Source organism: Tachypleus tridentatus, chromosome 11 (genome assembly GCF_004210375.1).
Source record: "Tachypleus tridentatus isolate NWPU-2018 chromosome 11, ASM421037v1, whole genome shotgun sequence".
NCBI classification, from domain to species: domain Eukaryota; kingdom Metazoa; phylum Arthropoda; class Merostomata; order Xiphosura; family Limulidae; genus Tachypleus; species Tachypleus tridentatus.
This window is the reverse complement of record NC_134835.1, coordinates 35,513,281-35,532,077: the sequence shown is the minus strand read 5'-3', so window position 1 is coordinate 35,532,077 and position 18,797 is coordinate 35,513,281. Positions and strand designations below refer to the sequence as shown.

Genomic DNA, 18,797 nt, shown 5'->3' with positions numbered 1-18,797 from the left:
ACTTTCAGACAAAACATCTACATTATTCAAAATTCAAGCAAATGACAGATCATTTTGTTAACAGATTTCATCATACACAGTTTTAACAAAAAGGAAGTGAGGATTTTTCAATGTCAAGAAAACATTCAAAATTCAAGCAAATGACAGATCATTTTGTTAACAGATTTCATCATACACAGTTTTAACAAAAAGGAAGTGAGGATTTTTCAATGTCAAGAAAACATTCGACACCGCATGGCACAATGACCTAAGGTTCCGAATGCCAAAAATGAAAGTGCAATGCAGTATTATTCTCTGGCTGTGAAACGTTTTGGAAAATAAAAAATTTAGAATTGATGTTGAGAATATCTTCTTGAAGTAATCCACTCCTGACGCAAGCATCCCTCAAGAGTGCATTTAGCCCTCTAATGTTCATCATGTACGTTAACAACAAGCCCATAAAGGATCTGAACCATGGATATGCTTCACAATTGACAAAATGATGCAGCAGTCTGGAAAAGTGTTCCTATTCCATCAATAACAACTCCAGAACAATTAAACAGATTAGTCGAATACTATAAAAAATACTGTATTAAAAATGAATTCATAGTTTTTACAAAACTAAAACACAAAAAAACTCACCTGAACTATACACAAATTGACCACTTTTCTAGACCACAACATCAACTAAGCTCTTAGACTTAACCTATGATTCGATACTAAATGTAGGTCAAAAATAATATTAAAACCAAAGTCTGGCAATGCATGATCTATGCCAGATCTTAGACAAAGAAATAGTGGAACATCAGCCAATAGCATAATTAGAGTCTACAAAACATGCATGCATCCTGTAATGAAACATTCATGCCCCATCTGGATAAACATGGCACTGAAACACACAAAAAATATATTGCAAACAATACAGAATTTTTTACTTACAATCGAATATAAATAACCAAGATCTAAATCCTCAAAATTCATTCACAATTATACAAATCTAGAGTCCTAGCAGTTTTCATTCACAATTATACAAATCTAGATTCCTAACGGTTTTCAAACAAGACCCAAAACTTGAATACTTTTGAATAGCTCAATATTCTTCTTCAGAAGGATAAAGGTCAGAGGTAGCCCAGTTGGGAGAGCATTAGACTGAAGATCTCACCTTTTATTCTCCTACAGAAGAATAGTGAACTATTCAAAAGTGTTTAAGTTTTGGGTCTTGTTTGAAAATCATTACAACTTTTGTATGAGATCCTATGGACTATTTTATCAGAAGTGATAGACTCCCACTTAGCTCACTACTTTATTTCAAGAAAAGTTGGTACAAAAACGAATTATTACATGAACTAGATCATTACTGCATACATAATAAAGAAAACTATGTATCTCTTCCAAATTAATATTTACATTAGAAAGAAACATGAATTAAGCCCACCTCATTATAATTTTAATTTACTATAATAAACTAAAAAGGGTATTTATGTATAATGCTCTCCAAGAAATTTGAAACTAATGATGACGTGAAGGATACATACAACTGGAACTGTTTGTGTTTTGTAAAATATTTGCACCAACAAATAAAGAGAAAGATTATTTAACACATCAGTATTATTATTATAATTACTTTCATGGATATGGTCTTGAAACATGTCAATGTGTAGATAACCTAACAAAACTCTGATCTCCTTGTAGTAATTAAACCAATACTATCCTGTAATAATCCATCATGCACAAATCAAAGAGGAAAAAAACAAAAGGTTTCAAATGTACCTGACCCTCTCGGGTCTACAAAGACATAAATCCCAATACAAGTAATTTGTCATATATATGACAAATATATATTTATATTTACTTTATAGTTACTGTTTTATCTTACTTCCTTTGGCTGAAGTTTGATCAATTATACTTTAACCTATCTATCATTGAATGATCTAAATCAATGAAAGTGGCCACAACGAGAAGCAGGTTGTATCTAATTCTACTTCTTTTTTTACATTTATTATCCTTTTTTAATTGGATTCTAGCATCTTTTTACCACCTCTATTTCTGATTACTTTAACAACAACCCATTGTGATTACATCCACAGCCATGCGCATTAAATGCAAATAACGCATTTTTTAACCTTGCACTTGCAACTGAAATTATGGTAAACATAAGTTTTTACACATTATTTCTGTATATATTGACTAGTTTAGGACTGAAAACAACTCCAATATAAGTAAATTGATATGCATACATCAGCAGACTTTCATCAAAATCTTGACACAAATGGGAGGCAAACTTATTTTCAAATGAAGATCACTCTGAAATTGGTGAAGTGTTAAAGATAGAAGTGATAAATGTTTGTTGTTCCACAAAATGCAAGAAGAACAACTTGAATAAATGATAAAGAAAAAATTGATACATCTAATTGCAAACGTTTCAGTTCATCATGTTACATTTTAAGCAGATGTAATTCACCAGACAGTAAAGATTGTGTCAGACAAAGGGCGTCTGGTCAAAATGTTGCACAAAATAAACTGGAAAAAAATTTTAATTAGATGTGTCAATTTATTCCTTGTTATCATTTATCTAACACAGAAGTTTATTGTTCAAAATCTCCAAAATTAAATTATCAATGAAATAGAAATTATAATGATTTTTATCATTTTTGAAATATATATATACTGTGATGACCAAAACAGCCAGTACATTCTTTACGAATGACTGCAAATTTTTAGTTTACAAAGTTAAATTAGTAACTAACATGTTTGGTTCAACTTTGAAACAATTTATTAAAAAAAAAAAAAACTATAAAAGAGTATAAGTTTCCAGTTCATAAGAAACAAACACCTAAAATTGGGTTATAAGAAAGCAATAAAATCACATCAAATATTTTAATATAATTCTATACTAACATAAATAGGTTTGAGTATGTTAAAGTATTAAAATAAAACAAACATTCTAATGAAATAAACAATTTTGTATAAATTCATTCAATAAGCTCTTCTTATTGCTCAGTATCTTTCTATAAATTATATCAGTTTAACTGATTTATAGGCGAGTAAACAATTTTCAGCCATCGATAATATTAACAAGTTTCTAATAAGTAACAACAGGTGGCGTCATACTTATACCTCGATTCTCCAATCCAAATGATGTTCTGCTGCTTCTTTCGGATCGTCTTATCAAAGCTGACCGTTTTCTAAAAGGACTAGACTCTTTTATCCCTGTTGAGTATAAATAAGTTGTTTCAGAAACACTTGTCATTCGACCCCTACAATCAATTTATTTTCGAGATTATTTCAAACAAAAGTAAAACGTGTGATCCATATCTAACTGTTGTGATTTTCATAAAAAGTCAAACACCAACGTTAAATTCTCACACTAGATAGATTTCTTATTTTTTAAGATAAGTGATTTTTAAACATACATTGCCAAAAAAAAACAAAAAACAATTATGAACATTATAGTTCCAATATCGCTAAAAGTAGAAAATCTTGAATAAACACGTAGAACTTAAAATAATTTATTAAAATGAAAAATCATGGTAGTGAACACTCCGAATATCCTGATAATTTGACCTTTACCAAAAGTAATTAAAATTAGTAGCATAAGAAATTGAAATTTTACTTTCACTAAGCTGACGACGAAAGTTTGTCGCCAGAGGGCTGAGGGAGTCACTATGGTATGAACTCATGATGGAGGCTACACTGTCACAGCTCGGTTCACGGCTGACCAGCGAGTTGCTGCCTATTTGTCTCATATCTTCAGCAGCGGAAGAAACTGAAAAATCGATTGAAGATAATTAAATAAACTAAGCTATTTCGCATTTTAGTGGCTTAACCCCCACACCCTCATTTTATTATATTTTAACTTTTATATTACGTAAAAATGCTAAGATAAGAAAATGAGTAAAAATATCTGGAAGTTTTAGCCATCAGTACCAAGTTACGACATCTTCCTGAAGTTATGCAGCGGTGACTGTATTGTGTACAACCACCTTTTCTCACTACAGTAGCTTTCCTACAACTACTAGTGCACGCAAACACGCTGTTCTATCGGTTGTACTGCCTTAAACCTATGATTATTCGATTTTTCATTTTATTTAAATGGCAGGTTGGACACGAAGTACGCCTAGACCCCTAAAAAAAAATCACTTAGGCCTATTGGATAGCTTTGTCCGCATCGAACTTGTGAATTAATTAAGGGGACGCCGACTAAAAAGTAAGATCAGCTACTTTGTTCACGTACGTGACCGTAAAAAAAACTTGCGGTAAATAAAACCTACTAGTACTAATAATCATATGCGTAAGACACAAAACATATTATTACTCTCATCTCAAGAATGTATCGTAATCAACTCCGCGCGCTTATGTCAAAAACTAATAGAGCGATGTATATCAAAATTTTAACAAAAGATGGAAAGTCAACATGGAACAATCCAGTCCTAATCTGGTCCGGATATGGATCACTACAAAGAATCTTTTTATAATAAAGCCTGCGATGCACACGTTTGTCTGGTTATGAATTTCTCGCAAAGCTACACGATGGCTGCCTACGATAGCCGTCCTAAATTTGGCAGTGTAAAACTAGAGGGAAGGCAGCTATACCCTTGTGCAAATTAATTGAAACAAGACGGAAAATTACGATTTTTTTTCATTTTTTTGCGTTTTATTTCTGAGAATCCAAAAAATTACTCACAAATTAATACACGATATGACCGCCTTTATTTTTCAGAAGATCATTAACCCACTTTGACATCGAGTCCACGAGTTGACTGCAATCTTTACTAATTCTTGGATCGCGGTACCACACCTCAATTATGGCCTCAATTAGCTTATCTTTTGCAGTACGGTCTTTTCTCCGAAGTCTTTCTTTACAAATAGCCCAAAGATTTTCAATAGGATTTAAGTCCGGATTTATTCGCGTTGTAGTCATAAAATTCTTCACAAGTTTCGATGTGTGGCACGGAGCCAGATCTTGCTGAAAAATTTCCATCTGGAAATCTCTTTTTCAATTCTGGAACGACTCTTCTCTGCAAAACTTCGATGTACTGTGGTCTTCGCATCATACCTTCTACGATATGTAAGCCTCCGACGCCATAGTAGCTGAAAAAGCTCCAAAACATCTTCTTCAAGGGATGTTTTACGAACTGATTGATGCGAGATTCTCGAAGTTTCTCACCTGGAGATCTGAGAACATGTAGACTTCTTTGACCCTGTACGAATAAACGAGTCTTGTCACTGAATAACACCTTACTCCATTGTTCTTGTGTCTAGTTCTTGTATTTCAGACCCCATTGATACCGTTTATTCTTCATTAAGTTGGTAAGAAGTTGTTTTTTGACTGGTCTCCTTGCCCTTCTAATGCAATTTCGAATGACGTAATATTCCTTAAAATTTCGTCATATATCCCAAAAATAGATAAACCGTACTGCAAACACAGCTAATGACGCCGTCTGTGTGAAAAAAATGACTATTAAAGGAAATCAGCGGGTCCTGCGAGCCTACACCGGCCGCCATGCTGAAAATATTGTAAAATGACCGTTTGTTTCAATTAATTTGCACAAGGGTGTAGCTATTCATCACCACCTACTACCAACTCTTGCGCTATTCTGTTACCAACGAATAGTGGGATTGACCGTAACAATATAACGCTTCTACGGGTAAAAGTACGAACATATTTGGTGGAGCAGGGATTCATCCCCGTGATCCTTAGACTGCCAGTCACAGTCTAAGTACACAGACGCTTCGGTACGAATTACAGTAATTTCAGTATTTTGCTAAAGTTTCGGTTTTCTTTGTAGAAAAGAAATTCCAAGTAGTCACTGCAACAACAGTTTTTGTCAGATATTTAAAATGTAAACGTTGCGAGACGTGCAAATTCAACGTAGCAAATTTGAAATATAAAATATTCGTAAGACCTCTTCTATTGAAAAAATGAATTTTATTCATTACAATAACAAAGCTTCGTGGATGATTTATTATGAAACCTCGTAATATGAACCTTTGATGTTATATAAATCATAACAACTGTCAGAAAAATAATGTGCGAGGACTTTCAAACCTTTATTTCTCTCTTGATAAGTTTGTTTTAATTTTGCGCAGAGCTACACGAGGACCATCTGCGCTAGCAGTCCGTAATTTACCAGTTATAGACTAGAGGGAAGACAGCTACTCTTCACTACCACACTCATCCACCCACCAACTCTAGGGCTACTCTTTTACCGACGAGCATGTTTGGTCTTGAGGAGGATTCGAACCCACGACCCTCAAGTAAAGTGTCAAGCTCTCTAATCACCAGGTCACGCCGAGCTTCTCTCTTAATAAGATCTCATCAAAAACACTTTAGGCGTGACCGAAAAAAAGAAAAATGATTGAACGTGCGACGTAACAAAGGAATGAAATCCAAGTTGGAAAACTGGTAGCTACACTTATAACAATGAAAAGAAATTTACAGTAAATACAGTAAATACTGAGTCATTAGTTAGCATGGCTGCATTTGTTTTTTGTTAAACTTTGGGCATGATGGTGAGCAAGATAAAATACACGGCCTAACTAACTAATGAATGAATATTTGCCATAAAATTCGTATCAGTGTAATAAGCGTAGCTGTCAGTTTAGCCGCCAACTTTGACTTCATTCCTTTAAGTCGCATGCCAAATCTTTTTTTCACCACGTCTAACATTTTTGGTTAGATATCATAACTTTTGTTAATACACAACAAACCGCAACAAGTAAAAAATGTTATACTCGTTAGTGAACCCACGTTAACTCTATGATCGTAACCCTATTATTCTAAACAGACTTTTATACTTTACAGAACCGGTCAGGTTTAACATATAGTGAAGGTTCTCCGCTTGAAAAAGGTGTTATTAGCTTTAGACAAACGCTGTGGAATTTAGATTAACAGTTTCTTCTCATCACCACCTGTACAATCAAGTACAACTGCGTCAAGCATCATTATTTATGCTAATTGCTTAATTAGTAACACATAACGCTAAACACACTTTGATTAGCATAACTTCATAAAATTTAGTAAACTTGTGTTGAAAAGTTGGTATTGAATAATCAATAATAACCATCCACCAGTATGATTCTTCTGAAAACCTGAGCTAGAAACTGTTAATATAATTTGTTTGGCCTAACTTAAGCTATAAAATAGCTAAACTGTCACTTCTGTTAATAACAATAAAGTGAATTTATCTCTTTTTTTTTTTTTTAGGCGCAATATATTTATAAAAGTTATTTTTGCTGTTCGTAACAGAATACTCAAAGCATCTGCTAAAACTATGTAAATTTCTCATGTTTATGAACTTCTTCATGGTCTCAGGTACAAATATCAAGCGAACTTGTTTTCTGTTGGTCTCGAATACAATAGAAATCGTTTTCACGACTAAACCATGGCGTGCTTTTAATATTTCCACATAAACTGTGACGGATTTACTGTCATTTATCTATTTCAATGTTACTGTTTGTCCATGTTAAATTTACACTTACAAATGTGCACAATTTTTAAATCTGTATTGCGAAATTCCCGCCTGTTCATTGAAGTTGGAGAAAATTCTCGAGTGTAAGACTCAACAATATATATTTGTGTACCTAAATGCTGGTGTATCATCAGTATTGTTGTGCAAACTGAAATTTCTAGAAGCTCTTCTCACGCCTATAAATGCAATCAACGCGAAGCGCCAAGAGACAGTATATAATACTGGTTTGCTGTTTAGATGTTTGAAGAATGTAAGAGATTGTGCCTTATAATATGAATATAATGATTTAGGAACAAGCTCTAACATTATTCGAACCTGTAAATTATTATGGGTTACTTTATTAGTGATTGAAAAGAACTTTGAAACCCCCAAAACAGTAATATATCGTTGAAAAACCCACAAAAATAAAACAAAACGCAACTAATGTTTGAAACAATTTAAAGTGTTGTATTTTAACGGTCAAACAAATGCCTACTAATAACGGAATACAGATATCATAAGTAAAATGTAAATTGTTTGTTTGATTTGAATTTCGTGCAAAGCTACTCAAGAGCTATCTGCACTAGCCGTTCCTAATTTAGCAGTGTAAGCCTTGGACTACTCTTTTACCAACGACTAGTGGGATTGACCGTGACTTTATAACGCCCCCACGGCTGAAAGGGCAAGCAAGTTTGGTGTGACGGGGGATTCGAACCCGTGACCCTCAGATTACAAGTCGAATGCCTTAACCACCTGGCCATGCCAGGCCTAATGTAAATTGAATGAACTCTTTAGAAAATCACAGTAGAAGATACTGCAAGACGTGTTAAAATAACTGTTAGTTTGAAATTAAGCACAAAGCTAAACAATGGGCTATGCACGGTTTCTAGTAGTGCGAGTTCGCAGACATGTCGCTGTGCCTTTGGGGGATCAAACCAATTAAAATGTGTAATTAAGCAGTTTGAACAGTTTTTTCTTTCGTGTCTTATATTTACCCATACATGCTGATGACGTCAACTGTCTACTTAGTTAACAAGGATGCTTTGACTACGTAACTGTTTACCGATAACAAATCAATAATTAAGAAAAAAAAAAAAAGGTATGGTTTTTGTGTCCCGCAAATAAAAAAGTCATATTTTAAATCTGCCATTTACAACTAAATAAATGAAGAAGGCGTGTTTTGTTTTTTTTTCGTTCACGAGTCAGTAACTTATTCTACACACATTTCGATACGAATTATGGTAACAAGTACTTTATTACATAAAAACACACTGGGTTTACTACAGAAAGAAAAGACTAATAAACGACATATTTTCACGAACTTATCAAACATTTAGGGGAACCTATGAACACTAACTAAGTTATACCAAACCATTCAACGGTTCCCCAGGGGGAGAAGTTCTCACAACCTTGGCTGATTCACTCAACAAACAACTAGAAACAAATATCAATCGACGATGCGTGATTAACATAACACGCAGTGGTGGGATTCAGGGGATTCGCAGGGGTTCGCGCGAACCCGTTCTTAAAAATTTTTGAGCTTAGCGAACCCGTTGATGGCTTCAATTATACCGTCGAATTGTTGATGTCGTGGAAACATCTCCTTGAGAGAACCCCTTCTTAAAATTTTTGAATCCCACCACTGATAACACGTAACTATGTCACCAAAAATTCGATTGTTTTTTCTGATTGACGCGTAACTTTATTTTCATTTGGCGAATATCACTTAGTTTAGTGTCTTCAAAAGTTGATAATAATAAATTTACGTATAACCTAAAACCACGTGATATGACTGTCACTAACAGGTAGCCCGATCAAGACTGATTCAGTCACTGCTACAAGGTCTCATACCTAACTAGGATGGGGGGGAAAGAAAAACTGGTTAAGTTGTAAATAATATTTCTTTACCATAAATGGTCTTGTTTAAAGCGGAAAGCTAGTTGTTAAGCTGCCTGAATCATGTACATATTGTAGTCAACCAAAAAAACACCTCTGAACGAGGAACCTTGATTTTATATATTTGTGTGTGACATTTGAGACAAACCTTATCCAAATATAGCGTAGTTTTATTTAAAATAAACATTCTACATAAAAGCTCTTTAGTGTTTTTTTTTTGCTGTTGTTTCCACAAAGTTAAAATTTAACCTTATTAAGAAAAAATAACTCTCATCTGTACTCTGGCCACCCTGATATATCCAAATGAGAAGATCCCCATCCGACGTCTTTTTAGTACAGTCATCTCAACAATTTTTTTATACCATACATTATTTAACAAAGTAACTGTTCTTATGGGTAAAAAGTGTATATACAAGCTAATGTTAAAGTTTCCATGAATAATGAGAAAATGAACGAGTTTCTAGGCAGTGACCTGCGAGGGAAAAAAAACATAAATAAAACAGACATGAAATGATGGCATGGAACATTAACAAAAATAGAACATTCAAGAGTGATTTTCATCACTAAGTTTAGGTCTATTGATTTCCAATGCTTCATATATTAGAAAAGAAGAAAGGTGCAAGTTCGAAAGACACATTAAGGTAAGTCATAACTTGGTGTTCCATCCTACTTAATTATAATTAAAGAATGGGTGATTACTGTTGATTGGAACATCAGAGGCTTAAAACTTACCTGTAAGTGTAGATAAGGGACTAGTGTTGGCGGATCCCGACATATTGGCTTCGCTACTAGCCAATGACGATATGCTCGCATAAGATTCCTGACTACTCGGATTGGTTGAGCCAGGTCGTGGGGGTGTGTTTCTTGGAGATGCTTGAGCGTTCTCACCCAACAGCAATCCAAGTCGTGTATAAAAATCATTTTTTGTTATGTCGTCACTTCCGTTTATGACTTGGTGCGGAAGTTCGTCACCTTTAAAACACCCAAACAAAACGTTTTTAAATCAACTTTCCTCTACCTAAAATTTAAAGATCAAAAATATATTACTACAAACATGCACAAGAGAATACTACCCAAGTTTGACAGTATAAAACACATGCTTCACTGACATCATGGCAAAGGGGGACAGAAATACGTACATGATGTCCGGTAAATACGTCATTGATTGTCAAAGTTACTTCTCATCAAGTTGGACAAAACAATGTATGAAAACAAATTTTAATAAAATGTACCAGCATTCTCAAGCCCTTAAGAAACAACGTTATTTTGGTATTATCTTGAGAATAACACCAGTCTAGAAGAACTATCAAGCAACCATAAATTAACTAAAGGAACGTGATGCTATTTTCCATGTCATGCACTTCATACCAAAATTCTCTGCAATTGGGTTATTTATTATCCGTAAAACAACCACATGAAAAAGCTTTTGGCCAAACTAAAGTCCTAAAGCACGTGTTACTTTGTCAAAATATTCACTTCCATGCTTTGTATGAAGAGGATTTCTTGAAAGCACATATCTTGTTGCCTTGGTTTTTCTATACCGTTATTAAGACACCAAAATTATCGACCAGAACAGACGGTTTGACAGATTCCTCCTCTATCTATAGTACACATATACTTTAATGTCATATATATATATATCTTCAAACATACTAACTGTTGAACATTATTATGTTTAGTTTGAATACAGCGATGCATTTTAACATGCAAAAGAGTGGATAAAACACGTCAGTCGTTACCTATAGTCCAAAGAGAACGAATTTTTCTGATCAGGTTCAGCGGCCAGTGGTTTATTGTCACCCAATCTGTGAAATATATTGCACACTTCAAAATAGCAAAAACAAATCAAGTGTACCTTGTGTAGACTGAGGAGGAAATGGGTATTCTAAAAACATGAAGTTTCTCTTACTTCATTGATGTCAAAATACATAAAGTGGAAAATAATTATTCATTTAATTAACATGTTAATAATAATTACCAATATCCTATTGCACCAAACACTCAAATCTATATCTTCGAATTTTACACTTTTTTGATATTTTGCACTTCACTGATTTTGACAACTCTAACATAACAGGTGGTTATATTACTATTACATAATATTTGATAAATGGGCGATTATAGGTTTAACTGATATTACAATACTTAACAATCACGTTATATTACGAACCATATAGAAGAATGAATGTAACATTACCTAACAGTCGACCAAAAAAAAAAAAAGAAAGGCTTAGTAGGCTATCAACATTTTAAATCTAAATGCAAGTAATGTAAAAGCAAACATTCCTTTCTCTGGCAATATTCCTAAGCATCGTTTTATTTCGGTTTCTTTCTGAAATTGACATGCTAAGTTTCGCTGACTATTTACAAAATGTCGAGAACCCAGAATATATTTTGTTTTCTAATTGCTGATTAATCATTATAAAATTCGCTGCACTTACTGAAACAGACCAGAATTATTGAATATAATTGGTTGATGTTTCGAACTTTTTAACACTTTATTATAAACAACTTACAAAATATAAAGCGCAAGATAAAGTGCAATAATAAACACAAATATATATTCTGACATTACCTGATAATGTACTATGCTTGTCAATACTGACGGTATTTGGCCGCATGTGGCGCCTCTGTTGCCAAAACAATCGAGAAGACGTAGGACTAAGTGGATATTGTGTTGGAACTAAAAGTAAAAATGAAATACACATAACTACATGTGTAAACTAAAACCATTTTTTTAATTAATTTTTTCGAACATATCTGGCAAATGCTAACCATGTACTCTGCTAAAATATTTGATTATCTGAGGTTTTGATTAAATTTAAGAAATGTTTCAACGCTTTTAAATAATAAATGTTTAAGTTTACATCAGTTGTAGAAGCTTTCTTTGGTAATAATAAATAAGACATTATATTGAGCCCTTTGTTAATTTTGAAGAACTAATGTAAAACATTTCGGTGGAAACTTAAAGTTTAACTTTTTATATATGGAAATGAATCCTACAACAACTACTAGTTATTTCCTTGGAAAGTCAAAGTTAGTATTTGTGACCAACTCTTGGAGGACGTTTTAAAACATGATGATTTGTGATTATTCTGCCTGATATTAAAATGAACTTTAAATTTAGTATTTACATGATATCATTTAACTTTTGACAACAAAAACTCAAGCAAATTGGAACTTTCCTTTGATTGGCTTGTTTTGAATTTCTCGCAAAGGTACACCAAGCCTATCTGCGCTAGCCGTCCCTAATTTAGCTTCGCGAGACGACAGGGAAGGCAGCTAGTCATCATCACCCAACGTCAATTCTTGGGCTACTCTTTTACCAACGAATAATAGCATTGGCCGTCAAATTATAACGCCCCCACGGCTGATAGGGCGAGTATGTTTATTGTGACGTGGATACGAATCCACAAACCTCAAATTACGAGTCAAGCGCCCTCACCGGACCAAGTTTCGATTCATTTTGTTGCTCAATTTTACGAACAATAACTAGATAAAACTAGTTATAAATGTTCAAGGGGGTTTCAGTAATACTTATTTGCGGGAACTACCAAATACACTAAGTCAGTATTTTCCAAACTAAAACAGCAGAGCCAACCAAACTATGTAAAATTACTGTTGCGCCCTACACTTTTCTCATTACAATAATCTTCGAAAGTGAAAAACAACAAAATTCAATATTTTCTTTAGCTGTTTTTTTTTTTTTTTTTAAGGAGAAGAATGCCTGTATGGAACGATAAAATGCGAGAACAGAAGAAACAAGGACTGAAGTGTTTTTGTTGGGCTATCGTTGTCTACATTTCTTTTATTATTTAGCCTCTGCTTACTCGACTAAAGCCATCATTTCCTGCACTGGTTTGAAAAACAACATTAATGCTATCGCACGTTAAGTTGAAACTACGTTTAGAACAACCATCTATTTATTTGTAACTTGTATGTGCTTTTCTCACGAAGTTGAAGTTCAGAATGATAATGCATCATCTAACATGGAAAAAAAAAAAAAGGTTTTGTTTTGTTTCCTAGGTGGCGCTCTGTACCAACTGCCACAAAACTTGATTGACCAAGAACGACATTTTGGGAATCTGTATTTCGTAAAACGTGACCATTCTTTGCGAATTTTACAGCTACGGTATGTTTAGAATACGAAGTTCACAAAACCTGATTCTATGCCCATTTTACGTGGATTCGCAACTTCATCGAAAACCATTATGTTTGCCTAAAGACTGTCGGTTTATTATGCGATTTTGTTTCACTGATAAATATGACAGTGGCATACACTGCAAAACAATAACAAATCTTCCTAATTCTAGTATTTACTTCTACTCATTGTTACGTGACAGTTATATCAACTGCTCACAGGGTCTTACCTTAAATATTAAAATCGTGTCTACCTTGCTTTAATATACTGATATGCACAAATACACACACAACTGCATAATTACAAAGTTGCTAACACTTTATCTCTAACATATGGGGACATTTTGTAGACCGACAAGGTACGCTACTAATTGAAATTCGAAGCAAAAACAACAAAGGGGAGTTCGGGTTATGGCAGAAGACTAGTAACAGATACATCTTGACAGATATGAAAAGTAATTAACATGAAAGTCGTAACACCCTGCCCCACACGGTGTTATGTCCAATTACCCAACTGCTGAGATTTGTAATAAGCATAGAAATGTATTAAAATAATTGTTGCTATTAGCAACAGAGTTTTATGTGCTGTATCAACTCAGAAGTCTACCTTCCCTTCTGTTTAGAATTATAAAAAGTAATTGGGTTTAAGCAACCCTGCTGTTATAAATTATTATATTATTTTAGTTCAAGGTCTTTCATAATGGCGGTCCATAGATCAAAACCTACACACACAAACACAGACTACAAGTATGAACGGAAGTGTAACGCGATACGCTGAGCGCCACACTACGCAGCAGAAATGATTGAGAGTTCGTTCTACAGATTTACCTAAAAACCAAGAAAAACACGCAACGTAACTCTCACTTGCATCATATATACAAACCACCTGCTTTCAAGTAAGGATAGAATTTTAAGTCTCAAAACTAAATCATTTAATGTAACGTACGTACGTATCTATTATCCCGTTTAACTGTCGCGGGAAGCTGGGTGCTGTCGATGCATGTAACCTACTATTCCTAAATCATATGTTCTTTGAACATGTAAGAGAGAAAATTATACAGAGCTTAGAAAGCCACGGAGCGTTTTGTTATGAAGCCTTCCTCATCTACTGGTGAATGTACAAAAAAACCTAACCATGTATTCAGTACTTTCGATAAGGTTCAACTGGAGGCAGGTTTCTTTTGAAATTCGAAGGAAGTCTTTTTCAACTTTGAATATTTCGGACGTTTCGTCGGTATTCTATTCTGATACCGAAGTCATGGCTATCTATTGAACACATCCAAAGATAAAATATGTCCTGTGTATCCAGTTAAAACCAGTTAGATGAAGCAAAACTTTACAGATTTAGCACTGCAACGTTCAGGTTCTAAAAACTGTTAAGATATAACAGAGGTGCTTCGGATGGCGAGCGATATACTAACAGGTCTGGTTAAAACCACTAATAAAATTAACGAATCTTATTCTATTTTATTTTAACGTAGCACATACTCTTCGAAAGATACAAGCATTACGCTGTGTTTGAGTTAGAAGATAAATTAATCGTATCTAATTCTTTCACGATCAAGGACAGTTTTGAATTATCGGAAGGACATGTATCGTCATTATGTATCATGTGACCTACTTTCAGTTTTTAAGGGGCCTTTTTTTGGTGCTCGTATCAAATGGGGTAAAATTTGATGTTTCTGGAAGGGTTGCGGAACTAAATACAATACTAAAGTAAATGGCTTTTCATTTTCAAATCTTTGGTCTAATTTTGATAGAATTCTCAAACCAAAAGATAAGTCAGCATTCTGCTTCTTCGGTTTAGTTTGTTTTGAATTTCGCGCAAAGCTACGTGAGGGCTATTTGCGTTAGCCGTCCCCAATTCAGCAAGATAAGACTAGAGGAAAGGCAACTAGTCATCGCCACCCACCGCCAACTCTTGGGCTACTCTTTTACTAACGAATAGTGGGATCGACCGTCACATTATACCACTCCCACGGCTGAAACGGCGAGTGTGTTTGGTGAGGCGGAGTTTAGAACCCGCGACCCTCAGATTACGAGTCGAGTACCTTAATCATCTGGTCATACCGAGCCCTTCTTCTTAGGTTATACGTTAAAAGGTACATAAACTATAAACGTAGAAAATCCTTTACATAAACTCTGTACATATACACAATTATGTATGAAAAACTATTGTAAAAGCTGAGGCCGTTCAAACCCCCCTCCCTGAAAAACAAAACGAAAAACACACTAAGTTAAAAAGTGAAAATAAAAATGGGTGGTGAGATTCTATAATATTTTGTTATACACATCCATACACAAAGATGCAACATAATTTCTAACAAATTGCAAAATCTTCAAACATACTTTCAAAATGACTGGTGGGTCTCTCTGGACTGTTTCGGAACCTATCTGTCCGAGCCTGCATATACGTAGTAAAATAACCGTTGGTTTTCAGTCGAGGTCGAGTGGATACTGAGCTGTTCCCACGCTGTGGACAGCCAGGTACTGGATTCGCTGAGAACAGAGATAAAACGTATACAAAAACTGGAGTAAAAGACAGATACGTTTTACTTTGTGACAACGAGACCAATGTATTCCTAATGCTTCGAACATACTAGTCGTGGAGTTTACAGTTCTCAAAAAAATATTACTGTTAGATGATACATTAATGTTTCTTTCTTTAAGTAAGTAAATATTTTAATGGTAACGTTTCATTACATATTTATCGAAGCTTTTATTTTTTGCAACTGACGAAGTTAAATACATTTTTATCATGTTTAAAGAAAACAAAATGTAATTATACATCGTTTTTAGGTACTACCATTGTAATCTTAAGAGCCGAACTTTATCAACGGTGTATTTATTAGAGCCATGCAGGTGGTTTTCTTGTCCTATCACCACCAAGAAATAGTGCCTTTCTCAGGCACGTGTTAAAAGATACAGTCAGTAGTTCTACAGGTTCCTTACGATGTTCACCGTGTTCTGCCATATTACGTGTAACTCGTGTCTTCCAGGGGCAATGTTCCTGCTGTTTTACCAGGTTGTTGATTCAGAGCATTGGAGATTTCTAACTGGTTTGACAAGTGTAGAAGGAATAGGGCAATGCTTTTCCAGAGAATACATATGCACATGGTAATCGAGATTATGATGTTCAGTTTTAACATTATATAGTCTTACTTCCTACCAAAGTGAAATAACACTTATCTTCCAAAGATTAATGGTTTGAGAGTAGAATGCCCCTGAAAGAAAGTTTTATTTTTAGACATTCGTCAGTCCTGTACACTAACAAATAAGTGATTTTGAACAATTGTTCGTTTGTTTGTTTTGAATTTCGCGCAAGGCTACACGAGGGCTATCTGCGCTAGCCGTCCCTAATTTAGCAGTGTAAGACTAGAGGGAAGGCAGCTAGTCATCACCACCCACCGCCAACTCTTGGGCTACTCTTTTTACCAACGAATAGTGGGATTGACCGTCACATTATACCGCTCCCACGGCTGAAAGGGCGAGCATGTTTGGTGTGACTGGGTTTCGAACCCGCAACCCTAGGATTACGAGTCGAACGCATTAACCCATCTGACCATGTCAGACCGATTTTAAATAATCTTTATTATTTTACATCGACATTTAAAAAACTTAAGTTTATCACAATGAAGATCGAAAAATCGAATCCGATCAGCAGTTTTTATCTCAAACAACTCTGCCATTAAAAATTATTATATTATTTTAGTCGAAGGTCTTCTTACTGACGATTCATACTGGAAATAAATAATTCGCCAGTTAACAGGAAGCGTAAAAATTGGCATAACTTGTAGGTTTATTTTCCCTCACGGAATTATGCGCTGTATTGGAAGAGTAGGTCTGGTCACCATTTCTTGCGCTTCGGTACAGATGTCACTGATTTGTTTCCAGTTGCCAAGCAACAGGTTTGCATAGCCGAAAGGTAAAAAGGGCTGGCTTAATGTCCCGCTGACGGAACGATGCGGAACAGACGTATAATTATTTAATAAAAGTTATAATCTTCTTCGCATTACGCGATGTAGAACTAAAATTATGCTATTACCTTTGATAATAAGGTACGTAAGAGACAGAAGGATCTGGGTGACACACCTACGTTTCCTGTGTCTTGATTGAATTTCCCAAGTCTCGAGATCGGGTTACATTTTTCACAGGGGATTCTCGCATTTGTATAGGAACAATCCGGGTTACGATAAACGCAAACAATACGCTGTTCAAAGTAATTTAAAGTGTCAAGTAACTGTGGAGAGAATTATAGAGATAAACTTGTAGGAATTACAATCCTTATAATATTTAAAAAGTTACGGTGTGGAATAACAAATAAAACTTGGATGCTGACGAGTTTTGATCCGTTGCACAATTTAAAATGATAATTCAAGTGCTAAACTTGTATTCATTAAATCCACCTTACTGTGGTATACTTAATGTTATATTAAAAAAAACAACACACAATATAGTACCAATAAAAAAACACGAAATATAAGGTTAATGCTAACTCCGTTTAATTATCATTCATAGCTCTGGCAACACAAAATATTTCCTGTGTGTATTACTCACACATATGTAATTTTATGTTTGGGTTTATTAGGGTTGGCAATGGATAGCCAGTATGATAAGAAACTGATTACATACCGTCCAGCACACAAAGATTACAACCCTCAGTATTGGCGACGCACGTGAAACACCGCTCGTGGCCGCAGCTGTCAATTAACCGTCGCCTCTTTCCTTTATCAAAAGGTATATGACAGGATGGACAGCAGGGGGCGTTGCTGTCAACATCTTTCATCATTTTGCGACCAATATGAGGTTCTAAAAATACAGGAAATTCAAGTAATCAGCATAATTATTCAATCTGCATTAAAGTGAATAACAATGAATCATGCACACATGTTTGGTTTAAAATATTTCGTTTAACACAGGTGAAAAAATACAGACTTTCTACTATTTCTTACCATTTCAGCACAAAAAAAATGGTCAGATTTGAAGTGCAACAGAAAAGGAACTAAGACCTCATAATAATTTGAAAACCTTTTCAAGTGTTTATTTTATTTACAAGAAAGTAGGTACACAAATTCGCAAGAAAGGTAACTTTAAATTTAAAACTTAAGTTTAAAGAAGTGCATCAAACTACTTTGTTTTGAATTTCGCGCAAAACTACACGAGGATTATCTGCGCTATCCGTCCCTAATTTAGCAACGTAAGACTAGCGGGAAGGCAGCTACTCATCACCACCAACCGCCAACTCTTGGGTTATTCTTTTACCAACGAATAGTGAAATTCACCGTCACATTGTGACGCCCCCACGGCTGAAAGGGCGAGCATGTTTGGTGC

The 18,797-nt window shown here is 34.7% G+C and overlaps 1 protein-coding gene across 13 annotated transcripts in view; it reads right to left on the bottom strand.

Annotated features, from left to right (window-relative positions):
- LOC143231919 (protein TANC2-like) overlaps positions 1 to 18,797 on the bottom strand; it is a 123,244-nt gene that overhangs the window by 32,880 nt on the left and 71,567 nt on the right. For 10 of the 13 annotated variants that reach the window (XM_076466758.1, XM_076466763.1, XM_076466764.1 and 7 more), the window contains exons 2-8: positions 18,099 to 18,275; positions 15,816 to 15,965; positions 11,902 to 12,009; positions 11,066 to 11,131; positions 10,059 to 10,298; positions 3,593 to 3,745; positions 3,097 to 3,189 (exon numbers count right to left, since the gene is read on the bottom strand). In XM_076466758.1, coding sequence (XP_076322873.1) covers positions 3,097 to 3,189; positions 3,593 to 3,745; positions 10,059 to 10,298; positions 11,066 to 11,131; positions 11,902 to 12,009; positions 15,816 to 15,965; positions 18,099 to 18,275 — 987 coding nt within the window. The remainder of the gene's footprint in view (positions 1 to 3,096; positions 3,190 to 3,592; positions 3,746 to 10,058; positions 10,299 to 11,065; positions 11,132 to 11,901; positions 12,010 to 15,815; positions 15,966 to 18,098; positions 18,276 to 18,797) is intronic. The other 3 variants (XM_076466767.1, XM_076466757.1, XM_076466761.1) reach the window with 1 other exon arrangement.